Source organism: Rhinopithecus bieti, unplaced genomic scaffold, assembly GCF_001698545.2.
Source record: "Rhinopithecus bieti isolate Rb0 unplaced genomic scaffold, ASM169854v2 scaffold_42039, whole genome shotgun sequence".
NCBI classification, from domain to species: domain Eukaryota; kingdom Metazoa; phylum Chordata; class Mammalia; order Primates; family Cercopithecidae; genus Rhinopithecus; species Rhinopithecus bieti.
In genome coordinates, this window is record NW_016818642.1 from 1,263,803 (window position 1) to 1,285,807 (window position 22,005).

At 37.7% G+C, this 22,005-nt stretch overlaps 1 protein-coding gene across 1 annotated transcript in view; it reads right to left on the minus strand.

Moving 5' to 3' along the window:
• KDM4C (lysine demethylase 4C) overlaps window positions 1-22,005 on the minus strand; it is a 430,799-nt gene that overhangs the window by 110,836 nt on the left and 297,958 nt on the right. Inside the window, 2 exon segments of the mRNA XM_017857354.1 lie at window positions 13,056-13,164; window positions 15,516-15,571. Coding sequence (XP_017712843.1) covers window positions 13,056-13,164; window positions 15,516-15,571 — 165 coding nt within the window.

The window sequence follows — 22,005 nt, forward strand, 5'->3', positions numbered from 1 at the left end:
GGGGGGACTGAAGGTTTATTCTCAGAGCCAGTAAAAGAGAGGGTCTCTGGAACACGAGGTATTGCTGAGGGTAGAGTCGATGTAGGAAAAAAGGCAGACTTAGTGAACTTCTCCCTAAGGAGTACCGAGACCACCTGCTCTCCTGCCTCATTGGGCTCTAAGGTGCCCACAGCCAGGCTTTTACCCTTCAATCTGGAGACTGGAAGTCTTCTCTAGAGATACCTGACCAGTATCTCCCCAATATAACGCCCAGCCAGATCACAATCCTTCAGGTTAACTATCTGACTCAACCTAGAAGCACTGGGCTTCTACTCAATCCCGTCATTAAAAATGGGCAAGCAACCAAGGATTACCAGACATCCAAGCACAGCCTCATGGAAGATAAACACAAAATCAGGTAGACAAGAGGCAGTCAAAGACTGTAACAGGATAGAAGATTCTGGGACAGGTTTCTGAAAAGACATGAAATTGATATGCATCCTGGTGTATCTGAATACTTTGAGAGGAGATGGTATTCTATTCAGATAGCATGGCTCAACTATGAACAAATTCTGTTTACAAAGCAATAATAACATAAATCCTCAACTACCTATCCAACCACTGTATATAAAATACATGGAACACTACCGGAGGGAGAAGGGCACATCTCTATAGTGCAACTGACTGAAGCAAACTGAGCTAAATCTTCCCCTCTCCAAAACGAGGGGTCATAGGTCATGCTTGAGACTAAAAAACAAAGTAAATATAGGCATAATATTTAGCTTTTTAGAGGCAAATGACAATAAAGAGATGGATGGGAGGATGGATTGAGAGATACAGACAGACAAAGATAGTTGAATGTGGTTTCCCTTGAGGAAAGGGAAGTAAGGAGAGTAGGAGAAGAGGAACAGCTGTCTTTCACATTATAAGCTGTAGAAGGACTTGACAACTTAAACTATCTCTAAACAACCTAAAACAAATATGCATGCCCACACAACTGCTATATCAAAAGTCTACTCCTTTAAGAAATAAAATCCTGGCCAGGTGCAGTGGCTCACACCCGTAAACCCATCACTTTGGGAAGCCGAAGTGGGCAGATCACGAGGTCAGGAGACTATCCTGGCCAACATGGTGAAACCCTGTCTCTACTAAAAACACAAAAATTAGTTGGGTGTGGTGGTATGCACCTGTAATCCCAGCTACTCAGGAGGCTGAGGCAGGAGAATCACTTGAACCCGGGAGGTGGAGGTTGCAGTGAGCCGAGATCACGCCACTGCACTCCAGTCTGGCAACAAAGCAAGACTATGCCTCAAAAAAAAAAAAAAAAAAAAAAAATCCTGCTAAAATGTCATCCCTGATATAGAATTAGTATTTACTCACCAGCTACTATCCTAGGAGCTACTGGGTCAAGAGAGAGGGAGAAAAACAGTTAACAGTTTCAAATTAAATTCATAGGAAGCAGTTAGAAATCAGTAAACCCAAATATGTAACAAGGTATACAGACAGTATGCAATTGCTGTCCCTCTCCTCTGTTCTCCACATTCTAAAATAAGGAACAAGAGAAAGCAAAGGCCATGTGCCTAAAATGGTGGAAGACAGAACGATTCCCTTCCACCTGAAAAGTTGCAAGATATCATAAATAATAAACAAAATCATTGCAAGGAATGTGAGAACACTGGAGTGAAGAAGAAAGGATACTGTATTATGAGGGGATTCCCTCTCTATTCCAGTGGTTTTCAAACTTGTTGGTATCAGGACTCCTTTATATTCTTAGATGTTATTAAGGACCACAAATAACTTTGATTTATGTGGGCTTTATCGAACAATACTTTTCACATTAGAAATTAAAACTGAAAATATTTTAAATATTTATGAGTTCATTTAAAAATAACAAACCCGTTATGTAATAAAGTATTTAACTGTATTTTCTAAAACAAAAAAAACAGCTTGAAGAGTGGCATTGTTTCAAATTTTTGCCAATCTCTGCCTAGTTTAATAGAAAAGAGTTTGATTCTCATTATCTGGTTCAGCATTTGATCTGTTATAATATGTTGTTTGGTTTAAGTACATGAAGACTATGCAGTTTCACACACATAAATACTTGGAAAAGGAGATGTATTTTAATAACCTTTCCAGACAATCATGGACATTCTTCATGATACTTCAACAAAACTTAAATGGTAGTTCCTAAAGGTAATTAACTTTTCATAGTATGTACTATGGTAGCTTAAAATCCACTAGTCTATCAGGCATTTGGAATAGACAGTTTACCCAGGCATAATTTGGTAACATCATGCATTGGTCATGTAGAAAATACTCTCAATGGCTGGGCACGGTGGCTTAGTCCTGTAATCCCAGCTACTCAGGAGGTCAAGGCGGGAAGACTGCTTGAGCCCAGAAGAGCTCAAGACCAGCCTGGGCAACACAGTGAGACCTCATCTCTACCAAAAAAAAGTTTTAAATGAGGTGGAAGGATCGCTTAATCCCAGGAGATAGACGCTGCAATGAGCCATGATGGCACCATTGCACTCCCACCTGAGTGACAGAGCAAGACCCTGCTCCAAAAACAAACAAAAAATAGAAAATACTCTCACTGAGTTACACCAATCTTCCAAATGTTGGCATATTTCCTTACAAAATATCAAAGTCTATATTAATTAATATCACCACTGATCTCATTTAAAAGGCCTATAAGTACTGGGAAATTATCACATTGATGGATACAAGTTTTCTAAAATTCCAATTTTCACGTAGAAAGCTCAAATTCTGTCACAGGCAACAAATCTCGTCATTCACTTTTTAGAAGATGTCTGCCAAATACACAAATCAAAGTAATTATTGTTTGGCATTCATTATAGCAAAAAAAAAAAGTTGCATGAAAAAGCTGGTAGTATAGCATGCAACTCAAACTATCACTAAAATGTTTTACCTCAAGGCCATGATGTATTATAGCAGGTAGTGGAAGTGCTTTCTAAGTGTATTTCCTATCATATCACACAGAATGTAAACAAGGCATATGTTCAAGAATCAAGACTTAATATAATTAACCATTTTAAATTTCAAGGACCTTCTTAAGTGAAACTGGCTTTTTTTTTTTTTTTTTTTTAAATGCCAGATGCATGGCATTGGAGAATACAATGGTTACTAGTGCAATTTGATGCCTTGGTTTGATGTATGGTAAGTGCCAGCCATTTTCAACAGTGAGCTGCGGCAAGCTTGTACAAGCTCCTGAGAGTGACTGCTAGATCTTCGAGAATTTTAAGAGCTGGCTCACATCATGTTGGTAGTTTGAAACTGGACATAGTGAGAGTATTTCAACCAATGAAATCTGCGAACACTACAAATGAGGGGCATTTTTCTCCTTTTCTAGGAGAGCTGTTTCTTATTTACTGCCACATCAGTAGCTTTACCAGCCATTGCACTTGCATCATTAGTCTAAAATTAAATGCCTTAGGATGTCTGAAAAGGGCTTTGAAACAGAGTCTGCTGATCACACTTTGAGAACCACAGTTCTGTTCCAAACAGTGATTTGTCCCCCAAAGGCAAAATGGCTCAGCCAAGATACCATAGCAGAGACTGAACTCTTCTGACTGCTGGCCACTGTGCTTTCAAAGAATCCCAATTCCTTCTGAGAGGCTGTCCAATTCATTTCCTCTACAAGAAGGGAGAAAAGGCCAGAAATGGATGAGAGGGTATCCTGGTAAATAACAGTACTCATGGGTCACAGTCATTCCCTAGGCCCCAAACTGCTTAAGACTCCCAGCTGCACCATGCGAGGAAATGGAATTTTTTGCAAAACTGTCCTGAACAAGATTGCTTTTCAACGTGCAATCTCCGTGCTCAACATGAAGCAAGAGCTGTATTTCTAAACTTCTGTTTTAGAGAATATGAACCTATTCATCGTATGGTTTTCAGCAATAACTGCAGGGGAAGTTGGTGAAATCTCAGATATTTGCAGAAGAGCCCTTCTATGCCCTGCTCCCTTGGAGATGACAGAACACTCCAGTTTAATGGGACTCCATTCAAAGAAAATTCCTGTAGTTTACAAACTGCCCAGAGGCTGTTTAAAATACCGCTATGTTCTTAACAGTGTTAGAAAATAGAGGGGAAAAAATCACTTAAGAGAATAATAGCTAATACTGCTAACGTTCTTTGAGTGCAAACTATATGTCAGACTGTTAACGTTTTCATTTCATCCTCACAACCACCATAGTTTATAGTAGAGCTTCAGAGGGTTAATCTGCATAGCCAAGGTTGCCCAAGTGGAGGATACAGGGCTCAGGCAGTCTTAACCCAGAGCCTGCACTCTCCATCTCAACCGAAGGGAGGCTTCTTATAATTACGTGATCTAAAGCGTGATACAGATGAATGCAGAGAAACTTTGATATTGAGATCAATAAATCCAGTCCACGGCTGGCTAAAACAGTCCTAGTATCTGTGTCTAACCCGGAGCTCATGTTAAAGACCTCACTCAATTGTGGGACCACACCTAAAACATACCACAGTGAAATTATAATTCCAAGTATGAAAATGTTCTCACTTTACACGAAAAGCTTTTTTTGTGGATTTTTAAAACACACCCTTCTGAGGAAATGAATAACCTAATTTACATTAAAATATGAAACAAAGAAAAGTAACTAAGTCCTGACCCCTTCTTCTCAGAAAAACAAAGAATAATGAATTCATTGTTATACAACAATGACCGTACCTTTCCAAAACTATAATCTCTCTGCTTTCAATCACTGTTGACCAAGCAAAACCCTACAGATTGTTTAGAGCTGTCTAACAGCTGCCTCAGTTTGGCATGTGTTTGTTGGTATTGACCCAGGCAGTACTAGAGTGAAAGGAGTGACCCTGTCTCTGAAACTCCAACCTGGCTCACTCACTCAATTAAAAGATCCATCAGTAATCACTACTCACACAGACAACATCAGAAAAAACTGGACCATTCAGCAATGCAAGTAAGAAAATAAGATTATTTTTTCACAATACTCTTTAATCATGAATTATCTGAAGTTCTACTTATCTAATAATGTTTTTAACATTAGTCCTCAGGAAAAAAATGACTTCAAAACTGAAAATTTAAAGGCTCCAATCAATTTCCTTTTGCCTCACAGTTTTTCTCTCAACAGATAAAGAAAAATCCATAGTAACAAGATAACATTTCATGCATTTACACATTTCCTCCTATAGACATCTACAGCCTTCAGAAAGTATATTATTTGTAGTCATGCCCATCTGACATTTTCCATTTTACTCAAAAGATTTTATGGTTTGGTATTACAGCAATATACAAATTTGACAGCTTGCAATAGGATCTAGTCCCTGTAGCAAATCATTCTGACAGTTAAGTACTATACAGCTACTAATGTACTATTTTTTTTGCACTACACTTCTTTAAAAACCTTACAAAGTTGGAGACATGTGTATGTTGAAATTCTGAAGAACATTATCTTAATGATGTTGTATAATTTTATACTGGCTGTATTAAATAATAGGACACCATATACCATACCACAACCATCTCATCTGTAGTATAGTATCTCTTACTCCTCCTTTAGAAAAGTTCACTATTTAAAGCACATTTTGTGCACATTAACATTACTGATCACTGTTTAAGCAATAAGTTTTCTCATTATTGTCAATGTTTATTATTTTCTTAGAACTTCTCTGTCTTTAAAAATACCTGAGCCTGTGAATAAATTGGTACATGAGTTAATGTGGAACATAATGACTTTTTCTGATTGCCTTTACAACACCACTTCTTTTCTTTTAGCATGATGAAAGATAATCAATGTCTTTACATTTCCTAAAATGCATTAACAGAGGCCCTGTCAAATACAACCTTGATTCCTTCAGAAAGAAAGCCAAGTTGCTCACGAACATTGCTGTAACATTAACTAAATAGAACTCTGAGTGATCTTACAGCACAAGAGGCAGAGCCTATCTTTATCTCTCAATAATTCTATTTTTAGTATTCAGTACATCTGATAACATGAGTCAAGTTAGCAAGAGAACATGCGCCTTCGTCTAAGAAACAGGAAGCGTGATTGTATTTTTCCCCCTTGATTCAACTCTTGAGATGGAATACCACAGTGAAACTACTCTATTTTCAGAATTGATGTACCTTTCAAAACTATAATCTTTGGCTTTCAGGTTCACTATTATTTGCCTTCAGGTACAAATTTTAAAGTGTACAGAGGCTTCTAAGCAGAATAGTATGGTCTCAGCCAGATACTGAAAGGCTTGTAGCTCAGTCATCATTGCAGTGTAAATTCCTTTTCAAAATAATGTTCTTCATTCAGAGAACACTTGTGCCTGTGCTTCGTGCACTTGTCAAATACAAATCAGAGGTCATCAAGTGCCCAGGGGCAAATTCTGCTATTCCAAAATTCATTTCTCCCTCTATTTGCTTGTAGAAATAGGATTTCAAATGTAAAAATCCTAGAAAGGAATAAAGATACAGAAACCAAAAGCATCATGCTACACCACTGTGAGGACAGATGCATCTGTGACCAATGAACGATGCCAAGTTTTTTGTTTTTGTTTGTTTGTTTGTTTTTTGAGATGGACTCTCGCTCTGTCGCCAGGATGGAGTGCAGCGGCACGATACTGGTTCATTGCAACCTCCGCCACCCAGGTTCAAGCAATTCTCCTGCCTCAGGCTCCCGAGTAGCTGGGACTACAAGCAAGCACCACGCACACCCGGCTAATTTTTGTATTTTTAGTAGAGATGGGGTTTCACCATGTCGGCCAGGCTGGTCTCAATGCCAAGTTTTTTATGCAATGACAGCAATCAAAACAGACATCCACTGCATTGAAAGATGTGATTTAATATTTAAATATTCATACAACAGCCTATTTGAAAACTTTATCTCCAAATAGAGTACTTAAAACTAATGGTTGCATTTAGGGTCTGCTACAACTTCCTAAGATTTCTTAAAACCCACAGACCTGCTTTGCTGGCTTACTTACAAAAATACCACAGATCTTTAATTAATTTAAGCTGCAGGAAATGATCAATGTATACAATAAACATTCATGGTAAACATACAGCAACTACCAGAAATCCATACTTTATTTTTATTCCTTTTGCTAGATTTTTAAAATGTCCTTCCCTTAAATTTTATAATGAAATCTAAGATTTTTACGGTGATCTGCTTCCAAACTCTACCGCCTTCTTCCTTCTGTGTGATCATACTACAAAAACATCATTTGTTATCTCTGAAGTCCCATCCTTAATTCTTCTTCCTGATCATTTTTAAATTGTAAAACAAAATAGGCCATTCTGTCTTAATGTGTGTTTTATACATCTCGATGTTTCTTTGTTTTTGTCTGTACACAATTTTGCTCTTCTTCCAGAGATTCAGTTATGACTACGGCCAATGAATCATACTAGTAGAGAAAACAAGACAGAAAGAAGAAAAGGAAAACATTCTGAATAAATTCTAAATCTATACCAACCTGGGGTCAATTCTTTTCTTTCAAGTCCTCCAAGTGCCTCAGACACACCAATCACCTGTGACTTCACACAAATCCCTAGACGGGGCTATCCCTGAAGCACACTTAAACATGGGAAGAAGGAAATATCCTCAGTAGCCTCCTATTGTACTAGGAAGTGCCAATCCTCGCATATTCTTTTGGTGAACAGAGAAGGTGCTGCAGGGCACAGGGAAGGGGTTTGCAGTAATAGGACTTGCCCTAAGGATTACTTTTCCCATACAGTGAAGTCATTCAGAAGCAAAGCGATTTATTCTATGGGGCAGGTAATAAAAATACTAAGTAAAATAAAACCTACATTAAATATCAGAAGAATGCTGAAGCTGACAGGGAAACTGGTTCTCCCTTTAGGATTGGTTCTTCCTTTAGGAAAACACACATTAAGACAGAATGGCCTATTTTGTTTTACAATTTAAAATGATCAGGAAGAAGAATTAAGGATGGAACTTTAGAGATAACAAATGATGTTTTGTAGTATGATCACACAGAAGGAAGAAGGCGGTAGAGTTTGGAAGCAGATCACCGTAAAAATCTTAGATTTCATTACAAAATTTAAGGGAAGGTCATTTTAGGATATGACAGTCCTTAGCCCATTCAGCTAACTTTTCATTTCTTAAGATTTATTAACATTTTTATTTCTTCCCTGTAACAGGATGACTCTACTTCACAACCTGGTAGTTTTGGATAGCAACCTGTAGCATTTTTTTAGCTCAGCAGCAATTACTTTAATTACTCCACACAAAAGTGAAATATTGTTAAAGAAAAGGAAAGAAAGAACAAATTTAATTGGATGGAGATCACTACAGCCAAACTTATTTTCATTAAAATGTTTTAGGTTTTAAAAGTTAATTATTAAAGTATTTAAAATTGAACACAGAAATACAAGAAAACAAAATGTCTTGAAAGTAAGTCTAATGTCATCATTGTTGTCCATTTAATTGTATGATGAACAAAGGCCACACCCATGACATTCCATTACGAAAGCAAGTGGTTGGCATGAGCTGAGGAATGCTCCATGAAGCCACGAGCACCAATTTTGGGGTCAACCAAACCACCAGAAGAGCAGACAAAGACTTGTTTTCCATTTGTCGTCATTTTTTAAAAAACTGGCCATTATACACAAGAGGAAAAATCTGCTCAAGTAAACAAATCCTTCCCTGTATCCTCCACAAAATTCTCTTTGCACGAATAATTTAACAGAGGAGCTTTTCAAAAGTTGTAGGCTGAAACTCTGAATAATTAATAGACTTGGCCGGGCGCGGTGGCTCAAGCCTGTAATCCCAGCACTTTGGGAGGCCGAGACGGGCGGATCACAAGGTCAGGAGATCGAGACCATCCTCGCTAACACGGTGAAACCCCGTCTCTACTAAAATACAAAACTAGCCGGGCGAGGTGGCGGGCGCCTGTAGTCCCAGCTATTAGGGAGGCTGAGGCAGGAGAATGGCGTAAACCCAGGAGGCGGAGCTTGCAGTGAGCTGAGATCCGGCCACAGCACTCCAGTCCGGGCGACAGAGCGAGACTCCGCCTCAAAAAAAAAAAAAAAAAAAAAAAAAAAGACTAACAACAGTGTTACCAAAATATTCAAATATCTCTGCATAAATTCCAATATTTCATATTCTAGAAAGACTGCTAATAATGAGCATTTTAAAAATAAACAGCCTTCATATATTGGAAGACATTTTAAACTTACGCTTACTCACCAGTCATTCTATTAGCCTCTTGCAGTTACTAGCTTTTACACTGTTGTTTATTACTTATTCAGAAAAACTCTAACTTGCCCCAAGGGAAAGCAGCTCTTTTACACAGCTAAATGAAAACTAAACTAAAAGTTATCCTTTGGAATTCAACACTTCGAATGCATCACGAGCAGCACTTTCGATGCCCTATTGCCATCCCTTGGGCTAAAGCACCCCAGTGTACAACAATATCTCACTCGTGCTCTCTCTCTGTCTCTGCAGGTGTGGCCAGAGCCCTGGTGAGGCACTAGAGAAGGGAAGTGGTAGTTTAAGAGCAACGTAAAAAACTGGTGCAGCAGCACCACCTGGTGGGTACTGAAGAGATGCAGCCCTTGCTGTTGCTTCAGGGATGAACCACTTGTCCACTCGGTTTTCAATCCCCAGCTGACCAAAAGTTCCAAGATCAGAATTTTCAACCAACAAGACGAGTACTGCATGCATGTTTCATAGGCTCTCTGGAGTACTGCTGGGCTCTACAATTTAATCATATGTCCCCTGTGATGCAGATAAGTTAAGTAATGCCTTGCTTTAGAGCAGTATGCAGAGATGTGTGTGAATTTTCTACTGTTACATTTAAAGGAGAAACCGTGGAAAGGCACAGGCCATTTTTTATTGTCTGATCACACTCCTCTAGCCACAGTCATTTTAAGCCTCAAGCACAAATAATGAATAATGATTTACTGCCTTTTATTCATTTCATAAATATTTACTCAGTGACTACTATGTGCATATACACATATATCACAGAATTTTAATCTTAGGTGAAACTCTACTAGTATTCTATTTGGTTGTTCAATTTCTATAAGAACAGGTAATGTTAAATTGCTAAATCAGATTATATGATTAATAAGTATATAGTAGCTAATATGCACATGTTACCAGGCTTTATTGCTTTGCTGACGAAAAAGAAATTTGGATTTGAAAAAAGAAAAAAACTCCAGGATTGTTTTTTAAAACATTTAATAATTTCTGTTCTGTCAGTCTTGAATTCAGTTCTTCCAACCAAGATATTCTGTAAAAATGGCAAGCATTGAAAATGTTCTCTTTCTGTCTATATCTTCGCTGTAGACCCATGGGTTCTTAAATGAGGGTGATTTTGCCTCCCAGGGGATGGGTGGCAATGCCTGTTTGGTGAAGGATGCTGGAATCCTGTGATGCACACGACAGTCCTCCACAACAAAGAACTATCTGCTGTAAAATGTCAATAGTGCCAAGGCTGAGAGAACAAAAACTGCGTCTTATTCAAAAATGTACACTACATGGCAAGGTAAGTGATAATTGTTTGGTGAAATAAATTGATTATGATATCTAAACAAATCTTATTATTTTCCAGTTGTATGAACAGGAAGGCAGAGTGGACAGTCGAGTTCAGAAGAGGAATGCCCACAGCTCCAGAAAAAATACTGAAACTTTGACACTAGCAGACACATATATATTTATGAAATAGGCAGAATAAAATAGCTTACTTTGGCCTGGATGAAATACCACACAAAACTACTCTGCTTTCCTGCCAGCCATGAACTTGTTAGATTACCATTTAAACTTCAGAAGAATGCCTATATCAGGAAAGCGTACCCTTAACAACATAGAGGCAGAGCATCCTACTCCCTGGAAAGGTGTGTTTCATTCCCCACATAAGTAAACTGTATTATTCAAAGCCAGCCTCTCTGAGTCTGATCACCATGGAACATCAGTGAAGACTGGGGCACAGGCGATGGACTGCAGTGGACTCACAAGGATGATGATTCCTTCCTGAGGAGTCTACGTGAAAAAGAATCCAGACTTCTGGTCATTGCCCCTGTCATACAAACTGAGTAATTCTTCCCCCCAACTGAAGTTGCTCCTCATATTATTATTCCACTAAAGATAACTACTAGAAGCATTTTGATGAGGATCATTCTAAGAAACTTTCAATTATATGAAAAATAATCTGGTCTATAGACTGCTATTTTCAAACAAAAATATTTCACAGATCTCAGTTTATATTTGTAACTATAGCTCTACGCTATCATTTGAATAGACTTTAGGTGACACGACATTCAGTTAAGACATGCTCTTTTAAAGGTACCGATCACTTAAGGAAGGAAACGCTTCATGAGAAACCTGTGATACGCGCGATCAAGATGAAGCACAGCATTGTGAGGAAAGCAACAAGCTTCACCATTCTAGACATAACAGCCTGACTGTGCATGAAATAATCCCCCTGCCCTTCCCTGCTGTTCTCTCAAAAACGCTTTGGGACTGATGCAGGTAACGTTAAATCTTTAAGGAAGCATTTATGGACTAGAGAAGCCAAGACATAGGCCTGTGGAGGCAGACTCAAGAGCAGTGACTACTCCCTCTGAGGGTACTGCACTGGTAACAATACAGACACATAGGTGATTTTAAAAGGTGGTGGTAGAATTTTGACAAATACATATTACTTTTATAATCAGAAAAAAAAATGGAAATGTTAACATTTGTTAATATTTGTCACACTAAACATTAAATTATTTAACATGTGGTAGTTCAACCTTTTTTTGGATATCATGTCTTACAGTCCTAATTCTTACAAACCTTTTGTTTGTTTTTTGGTGTCCTTTTTTTGGCGGGGGAGGGTAATCTGGGTATAAGATTTCAAGCTTTCCTATGGAAGTCCAGGAGCAGAAGAATTACACTGTCTTCCTACTTCTTCTGACAGTCACTGTGACCTCTAGAGGGCCATTTAAATGCCCCACTCATTTCCATCTTAGAATACAGAACTTCCAACTACCACATGCTGAGCATCCTAGGCCCGACACTCATATCAGCCCACAGCAATCACCAGTTCCGTGAAAGGCCCACATATTTCCTAGTGAAGTGAAATTCTTGATGGAGGTATGATGGCAAATAACAGTGTTCACTTTCAATTCTCAGAAAACAAAATACAGGAGACTAGATTGTGAATTTCTGCATGAGAGACCCAGAGATGGCACACCCAGCTCCCCACTGGGGAAAAGAGCAGTGGGAAAACGAGCAACAGTCAAGAAGAAAGAGTCATAGTGATGGTGCCTGAAATGCTGTACAGTGGAAAGACCTTCAGTGGAAAACAACAAGGACTTAGGCAATTCTAGAGTTTTAGGTCCACCTGTAAGACATGCTCCAATACATTAAGGTCATGCAGTTGTACTTTGGGGAGTGTTCTAATTAGGTATATGCAATATAAGGGTCTAAACTAAAGATCTGTTGGCTCATAATTGAATAAAACTACAAAGTTACTTCAATGTTAAAGACAATAAAGGCCTATATTTTCAATGAAAAATACTCTTAACAGAAACCAACGGGAAGACTTTTACAGTTTCTGAACAAGCCAGAGAGTTTGGCCTATTAAGTGACTTGTACCTATTCAAGAGTGAGAAAATATTTCGTAAAAATAAAAGCCTCTTTATTTCTCTGTGTGTCTCTTCTTGGAGAAGAGATAATGAAATTAGGTTAGATACATTTTGCTAGGTTAAGATCAACTAAAGAGAGTCAAGTGAGAAAAGTGAGAAAAATCTAAACAATTTAGTTAGATGGCTCAGCTTCAATACTGACAAATCTTACCAGATAACCTATAGTTTGAAAGTTCACATTAATTCAGGAAATGTATTACTATCTTTTTCCTCATTTCAGACAGAATTTGAGGAAGGTTATATGCAGACTTACAATATAACAGGAAAAGAATGTGTAGGAATAAATAAATTTAGGTTAAAGGAAAATAAGGGTAGAAAAGTAAAAGGAAGCTAGGAGAAAATATATCTTGGGAATATGTGCATTAATGGAAAAATTCAAACTTGAAATTAACACTGATTTATGAGGGAAAAAAGAAGCTTTGCCACTCACCAATTTTAACCTCTGTAAAGGTATTCTGCCTACATCTATTTGTGTCCTTTCTGGGACATTAGTGAATCGAACTTCTGGGACCGCAACGGCGCACATGACATGGGCCCACCTACAGGAAAGGAGACATTAAACATAAACAAAAGTACCCTAAACTTACATACTTCAACTTGATGCCAGTTCTCACAGATGGGAAATACACATATGAGCAAGAAAGCCAAAAGCCTAAATCCATCACAAACAGATTCTGAACTGTAAACCTCCTAAATGATACCTGGACAGACTCACCACCACAGCTGCCCAACAACATTGTGCCATGAAGAGCTGGTAAAGGCCCAGGACTCTATCCTATCAAAGTGCATATATTTTTCTACACTTGATCTGCAAAACACTGAAATGTAGGTTTCTTATTTCACGTGATGCTGGAATATGCATGTGCTTAATGTACTTAAACTAATCAATATGTGGCAAGAGATTAGTTCAATTAATAAAAGGTATGAACTGGGTATAGCATATAACCTTTTTAAATAATACAAATGTCATGAAGCAAACTTGTTCAAGCAGCTAAAGTTCTCCCAAAGAATTAATGCTAATCTTTAATTATATTGTTTCTCGCTGCAATCTTACTATAATCAATGAGACCCAGAGACAAAGAGAAATGAAGTTTATCTTGTACCCTGGTTTCCTACTTTTTTCATTTTCTGCAAAATGACAACTTTCTCATTAATACTATTAAATGTCTCATAAATGTTATATCTCAAAATAAATGTAAAGAATCACGAGGTTTGAAGAGATCTTGAAAGAATTGTCAAATCCATCAACATATTTTTAAGCCAAAGCATATTTACTTCACTCAAACAGCATCGGACTCGATCCTGTCTTTCAAGACCACAGGAAGAGAAAACAAGTATCAACCCCATCAGGGCATTCTTCCACATCGAAATAAATACTATCATTCTATAGAAAACACTATTTCTTTTTGTTGTGGTCCAAGCATAGAAAGAAAACTTCTTATCACCTGTATTTATACAGGAACCACCTAAACCATCTCACAGTACGGCATCCAGTGCAATATCCAAGAACTAGTGAAGAGTTTTTAGTACAGTGCAAATCATATCAACCAGGACTGTGGAAGAACATCGTCTTTCAAAAATTAAACAAACCCTACAGTTCCTTACAACAAATTTCATTAATGTAATAATGATAAATACCTTCATTTCTCCTTCCCAGCAATCAGAAACACGTGCACATGTAAAGAATTATGCTAACTCCACCATTATATTACACCAGGAATCCTAACTCCAGTGCCCAGGGGGCCAGGCGGAATATAAGCAAATACACATTTACCAGGAAATCATGGTGAACTGAGGAGTACCTGCCCCACTGACACTGGGTTCTATCCCAACTTGTTATTACTGCCTTATAGGGATATACAATCATTTGCAATTAAAGATGAAAATCTGGATTTTAATGTAAAATCTCTCAATTTTAAAATTTTAGATGCAATTTATAAAACGGTGCATGGGTCCTACAAAACGTATCTTGGACCTGAATCTGGCCCTCAAGTGCCAGCCTGCAAAATCTGCCCAGGTTATTTTGACATGTCTCTATTCCAGCGTATGCTGTAATAATATGCTTTGGCCCCATTTTCAATATTAAAACCTGGTCATGAAAAAAAATAAAATCTATGTAGAACAGTCATAAAAACTAGACTGCCTTCCTTTTATGTTTACTTATGACTCTCTTTCAAGATTCTCTTCATATTCTCCACCTGATCCCTTTAAATCTTAATATCAATGTTTTCTCCCTATCTTTTCTAATTTAGTACACTTACATTCTTGTTAATTTGATAACGTAAAAAGTAAATGGTTTCATTATCATTGCTATGACTGAAATATCTGAAGATCACAGTTTCACGTTCTCAGGTATGCCCTGTTTTTTGTTTGTTTGTTTGTTCGTTTGTTTGTTTTTTGAGATGGAGTCTCACTCTGTCACCCAGGCTGGAGTGCAGTGGCGCGATCTCGGCTCACTGCAAGCTCCGCCTCCCGGGTTCACGCCATTCTCCTGCCTCAGCCTCCCGAGTAGCTGGGACTACAGGCACCTGCCACCACGCCCGGCTGAAGGCATGCTCTGTTTTTAACAGACCAATAGCATTCATCATATTAAACATCAGGATTCTAACGGTACCTGGATTTCATTTTGAAAACTCTGTGAGTAAAAGAGGGGTTATTTTTCATGGCATCAAATACAAAGAACAGAAGCGTAACTTGGACTACTCTTGCCCTGCCGAGATGACAGTGCTAACAGTAGAAGTCTCTGAAGCACAGAATTCCAACCTCAGATCTGAGCAGCAAAAGCTTTGAAACCACATGTACAATGAGAGGTAAAGCGCACTGTCATCTAAAGGTTCTAGAATGGAGAAAGAAAAATAATGAAATTCAACACAGTTAATGTATTACTTACTTATTGTTCTTCGTTTGCTTAAGAGCACCTCCTCTCAAATTGCAGAGACAGCATTCCTGGAGGGAAAAGAAAATACCACATGATGACCAGACCCACACAACAGAAGTCATTACCATTCATCTAAATATTCTCAGAAATCCTGATTTTTCATTCTAAAATTAAAACTATCAGGAATTACATGAAGGTCTATCTCTGAGAAGTTCAAAAAGAAAGATAGAGGAGGGGGGGAATGGTAAAGGTATGCCCCTCAAATTTCAGGGTGTAAAATTCTCCCAGAGGGAACCATCATGAACCTGGTATCATTTTAAATTGACATTGTCATCAAAGGAAAGCTCTGACACAGAGAACCCAGCAGTCCATAGAACCTAGTCCGCATACCTAGGCATGTGCAAGAATTCTAGAGCAGAGAATGCACACACACGGTGTGGCCTTGTGCTCTGAGAATTCACTCCAGGATACAAGGCGGCTAATGAATGCAGTCTGGGCAGGCTTTTTTCTAATACAAGAATAAGCAAGAGGCTATTTTTAAACGATACTCTTTTCACCAAAGTAACACTCGGGCCTCACTCTTTCTGTGGGCAAACAGTGTTAGAAAAAGTGTCCTGATCAACTCCAGCTATCCGGACCAAGAAAACAGCACCAAGAAACGTTTTGCTTTATCCTTCCCATATAAGCTTATCCTTTCAGCATTCTTATGTGTCTTAGCTTAGAATGTAATTTTCCACTCCAAGATGACTCCAATTGCTACAAATATAGATCTTATTAGTTATTTCTCACTACACTCTCATGAAAAAGACCAGGATAAGGAGGACCAGAGAGCAGTGCACTGCCCTCTCATGACCTAAATTGTTTTACATCAAATACCTAAGTAAAATTTTAATTTCAAGCTTCTCCTCACAATTTTCTGCAATAATACATTTTTTAAATCGGTAGAAGTTATTTGGGGTTTTTTCCTCCAAACTTCATACACAAAACCTCTTTACCTTGTCCACTAAAGTGATGTTCCTTAACAAATTTTGACAATTTTGCCTAGCTTTACGAGGAATCCACCTAACTCATCTACCATTAATGAGGTGTGAAACTTCATAGCTTATACTTTTCTGACGAAAACGATACAAAAACCACTGGAAAGAATCACGTATCTGTGTCACTTTTGTTAGGCAGTAATAAATGCAAACAACCAGAAATGTCCAACAGGCTTATGTGTCTGAAAAGTCTCTGTACATCTATATGAAAATTCCTGGATTCACAGTAGTAAAAGATACATTGTGTATATTGACTTGAATCCATTATAAACCCAGCTCAATGAAATAACAACTCAATGAAGAATTTTCTCTATCCATACCACAAAGCCATATCCTAGAGGCCCTTGGAATAACTGGTTTTGATGAATCATACCAAGAAAGCAAAATTTCACAGTCCAAATACTGAAAATGAGAGCTCTGGTAGTTCATTTTATAAGTTCTCAATTTTAGGTATTTTTCCAGTAATTTAACACACTTTCTACAAAGAAAGAGGGAGTGAGAAAGAAAATGAATGAATGAAAAAGGAAACAAAACTTGAGGTCAAGTGCTTTCATTGTATACATGAAGACGTTAGTTTCAAAATTGGAATGCAGCAAAGAGTTGAGGACTGTGAAGCACTCAGGCTCTAAGAGAATTAGATGTCTGATTAATGAAACTAGTAGTGAGGAGAAGCCTAAAGGGACAAGTTAGGAAAGTTAAATACAGCGCAGCAGCATGGAAGCTGCTCAAAAGCACCTGATTAGGATCATTAACAGTTACACATGTTCTAGAGCACCAATCTAATAAGAGGAAAACGTCCTCTGAAATACAATGTGTAGGCTCAAGATTTTAAATAGAGTTAAGATGCTCCACCATCACAAGAAGAAACTCATTCTTTCTAGCCTCCCCTCCAAGTCACAGAATCTAATAGACAATTCCAAGTCCTTGGTTCACCTGACCTCTTAGCACCATACAACACTGTTGATCCTTCCTGAAAGATTTTCTCCCTGTGGTTTCCATGACCCTTACACTCCTCATTGTCCTCCTGTGCCTCTAGTTGACCCTCAGTTTCCTTTCACAGGCTTCCCTTTCACTATCCTCAAATGCTGGAATTTCTGTAGTAGGCCCTATTACTTCTCTCTCCACACACGCCTGCTGAGCATCTGATCCACTACCCTGATTCGGATCACTCTCTATAGGCCAATGGCTCACACCTTAATTCCCTGAGGTATCTGGTTGACAGTGCCACAGGCATCTCAAACACACATGCAAAACTGAACTCCTATCTTCTTCTCAAGCCTGTACTCCCCCCCTGTTTTCCATCAGTGGTGCCTACCGTCCGTTCTAGCTCATATTAGAAGACATATTTTTCCTCTCATCTTTTAGATCCAATCAACTGAGTTCTGTCAATCCCACTTTCAAATCCACCCTGTTCTCCCCATCATCACTGCCATTCGCTGATAGCCCCAGTATCCTACACCAGACCTAAACTATTGCAATAGCCACCCAGAGCTACTCTGAACTCCATGAGAGAAGGTTTTTAATGCTTCTCAGTATTTAATATGGCCTCAGAGGGCTAGAATCATCAGGTCTTGGTCTTGGCCAGCTTCACTGTGTTTAGACACCTCAAGGACCTCCACAAGGTTCCTTCTGTCCTAAACACTTCAGAGTCAACCTGTGCCACTCATCAATAAACTAAACACATTCTTGACATCTCAACCTAAATGTTACAAACTCCCTCAAACAAGAATCCCCAATCCCTTGGCTCAGGTACTTCTATCTCAGGCATTCCCACTGACACTTTCACTGATACTCCCCTTTTATTAGCTTTATTACTCTTGCAACTATTTGTTGCATGCTATCTGCTGCCCTCACTAAACTGTAAACTCACCGAGTGCTATGAGAATGTCTGTCAGGTTAATTGCTCTTACTCTATTATGATATCTAATAGAGAGCATACCCTTAATATGAGTTTGTTAAATAAATAACAAAACATGGCAAAACAGGGAAGAGTGAAAATCTTGAAAGTTAACAAAGGATTAATAAAATGCAAAGCCCATTTTCACATACTGGGACTTTCTAAGGAAAGTATGCTGCAGGCTTTAGTGAGTTGACAAAGTTATTTTCGCCATGATTTACTGGAGAAATCTTATTTCTTTGTAAAGAACAAAAATATTCATGGCCAGGTATGCTCGTAAGTTATTTATATGATATCACAGTTTCTGTTCTATTCTCTCAATTTTGAAAAAAAAAAAAAGTAGGAAACAATGAAAGTCATGTCAAGTTACATCATTTGTTTGACTCAGTGTCCCTCAAGGGTCAAACTAGTTGATCTGGTAAAAACATAAAGATGCCAACCTGTCCATTCATTAATTTGTAGTTTCATTGTATACCTATGTTTAAAGCCCAGTAGAAAACATACCAGATAAGACAATTTTTAACCTTTCTTTCCTTTTTTAAATAGTACTTTACTGTAAGACAATTTTTAACCTTTCTTTCCTTTTTTAAATAGTACATTACTGTCAGAGAACAGAATTGATATCTCTAAAAATTAACAAGCTAACTCTCACTCAAAAAGCAGCCGGAGTTTTCTTAAGAATCTACAAAGCCTGACACATGTAAAGGCACTACACAAAACAGAGTAATTGTACCTGTATCATTTTCCTTCAAATCTTTCAATGAAAGAAGTTAAGGAGAAGGTAGGAAAGTGCTAGAGTATCCATCAAGACACTGAGTCATTAAACTTGATATCAAGAATAAAAATTAGAAGAACAGAGACATGTATTGAAAGCCTAATGCATTCCAGGTACCATGCCAAAAATTTCATATACTTCACCTCCCTTCTTTAACACAAATTTATTAGGTAATTCATTATTTCACTTAATAAAGAAACTCAGATTCAAAAGATTAAGCGGTATTCCTAAAATCATCCAACCCAAAGGTTATAAAACTTTTTCTGTAAATGACTAGATATTTACTAGTTTAGACTTTGCACAACTATAGAGTAGTTGTAATCACTCAACTCTGCCACTGGAGAAAAATATTTAAACTTCTGGTTGTGTCTACATGCCAACAACATTGTTAATTACAAAAATACGCAGTGGGCTAGATCAGGACCATGGGTTAAAGCTTTCCAAGACATGATCCAATCAGCAAGGAAAACAATTGAGATTCAAACTCATGTCTGCCTAATCCAAATGTCCATGCACCTTTTCTCTAGCATCTTCTGCCCCAAAGTATAAGGCAAGGCATAAGGTATCAAAGTAGAGTGCAAAAATAAACAAGAAACAATGCCTGCCCTGTGAAGCTCACAACTGACAAGAAGAAAGTTCTTGTATGTACTTAAACAAAACATGAAGATGATACTGGCAGAGGCATTACCAAGTCTCCACGTGCTCATTTCCATAAATAATCAAGAACTCCTTTTTAAAACACAATCCCTGCAAAAGAACCCGTATCATAAAAAATTGTGCTCCCAGCAGCATATAACAATTTGTGTTCTTATTTGTTTCATTAATCTAGCTAATAAAACATCTCATTGGTATAACATCATTAAATTTTCCCTACTTTATCCTTCCAAGTAATGATACCATTTGAAACAAACCAACATTTTAGTTATGCTGCGCAATATAACCTCAGGCTAAATGAATCAAATTTAACTGAGAAGAAGAACAGTGAAATTGGAGAGCCATACCATATCACCGTGTTTAATATAGAGCAGATGGCCAGGTTTAAGTCAAAGTTCTGCCATTTATTACTCTTATGACTGTGATCAGTTACTCAACCTCTGTGCCTCAGATACTTTACCTACAGGGGAAAAAAATAGTACTTCCCTAAATTAGTTAATATATGTAAAACATTGCCTAAGTACGCACTAAATACAAAAGGTACAGTAGTTAAACATGCATAAGATTAACTGTGGTTCTAGATAACGTAAATATAACACTGTCAGTGCATAATCTCAGTGTAGCTGTTTAGTGGGAAACAAAAAATTTGGATCTGTGATGAATAATCCTCTTGAGGTACAAAAAGCAAGAAACAGAACTGGAGAGAAAAGAAACTCCAGGAACCCAAAGTCCAGGCAACTGTGGTCTAAAAAGCAAAAGATATTCCATAGTTCTTAAAAGTTGCCAGCTCAACTCTGAAAGGCAGGCAGATCTTCAGATTCTCCACAGTGCCCACATAACAGACTCTGCAGAAGGGAAAGTCCTAATCCCACCCTCAAAACACCTGAAACCTGAGTGGACTTAATCAAACTAAAGCTGCAGCAAAGCACATGCCCAGCTCAAATATAAATCAGATTGACTTCACCCCACTGTAGGAACCTAAGAGAAAAAGTAGCACACCCTTTCTGGAAATAATAATATTCATTTCAGTCATCATAGACAAAATGTCTAGCACACAATAAAAAAAGTACAAGATATACTAAAAAGCAAAAAAAAAAATTATTTATGATCAAGGTAGGTAATAACATGTTGATGTCATTCGACAGATTTAGAAGCAAACTGGAATTGGCAGGGTAAAAGTTTAATGACTTAAGAGACAAATGAATAGGAAGTACAGTCATCCTCAGTATCCAAGGAAGAGTTGTGCCAAGACCCCTCACAGATACCAAAATCCAGAGATGCTGAAGTCCCTTATATAAAATAGCTTAGTATCTGCACATAACCCATGCATATCCTCCTGTATACTTTAAATCATCTCTAGATTACTTATAATACTTAATACAATGTAAATAATATGTAAACTGTTGTTATACTGTATCAATTAGGGAATAATGACAAGAAAAAAAAGGATGTCATTGTTCAATACAGACACAACCATTATAGACCTAACTACATTTCTGATCCACATTTGGTTGAATCCACATATCTAACCATGGATACAGAGGGCCAAATGTATAGGATTGAAAGACAAAAGAGAGTTTTAAAAACCAACACAGATCTATGGGGGAAAAAAAAACTATTCAATTTATGTATAATTGGAGTACTAAAAGGTGAAAAAAGAGAAAAGGGGTGATAATATTGGAAGAGATATTGACAGAAAAATTTCCACAACTGATAAAAGGTATCAACCCACAGATCAAAAAATTACAGCAAACTCTAAACAGATAAATATAAATAAAACACACCTGCCTACATAGTAATCAAAATTCTGGAAACCAAATAAAAAGAACATATCTTAAAATCAGAGGGGAAAAAAGTAAACAACTATATGAGTTACACGTGACATCTAATCTGAAATCGTGAAGGCAAATAGGCAATGGAACAATATCTATTAAATACTACAAGAAAAAGCTGCCAGCCTAAAATTCTACTTCCCAAGAAAACAACCTTTAAAAAATAAAGGCAAAACAGAAACACTCTCCGTGTGATAAAAATCTAACAGAATTTGTCCCCAGGATATCCAAATGATAACAAATGCCAAAATAAAGTTCTTCAGAATGAGGAAAACGAAATCACGCATTACCGAGGATCAGCAGGAAG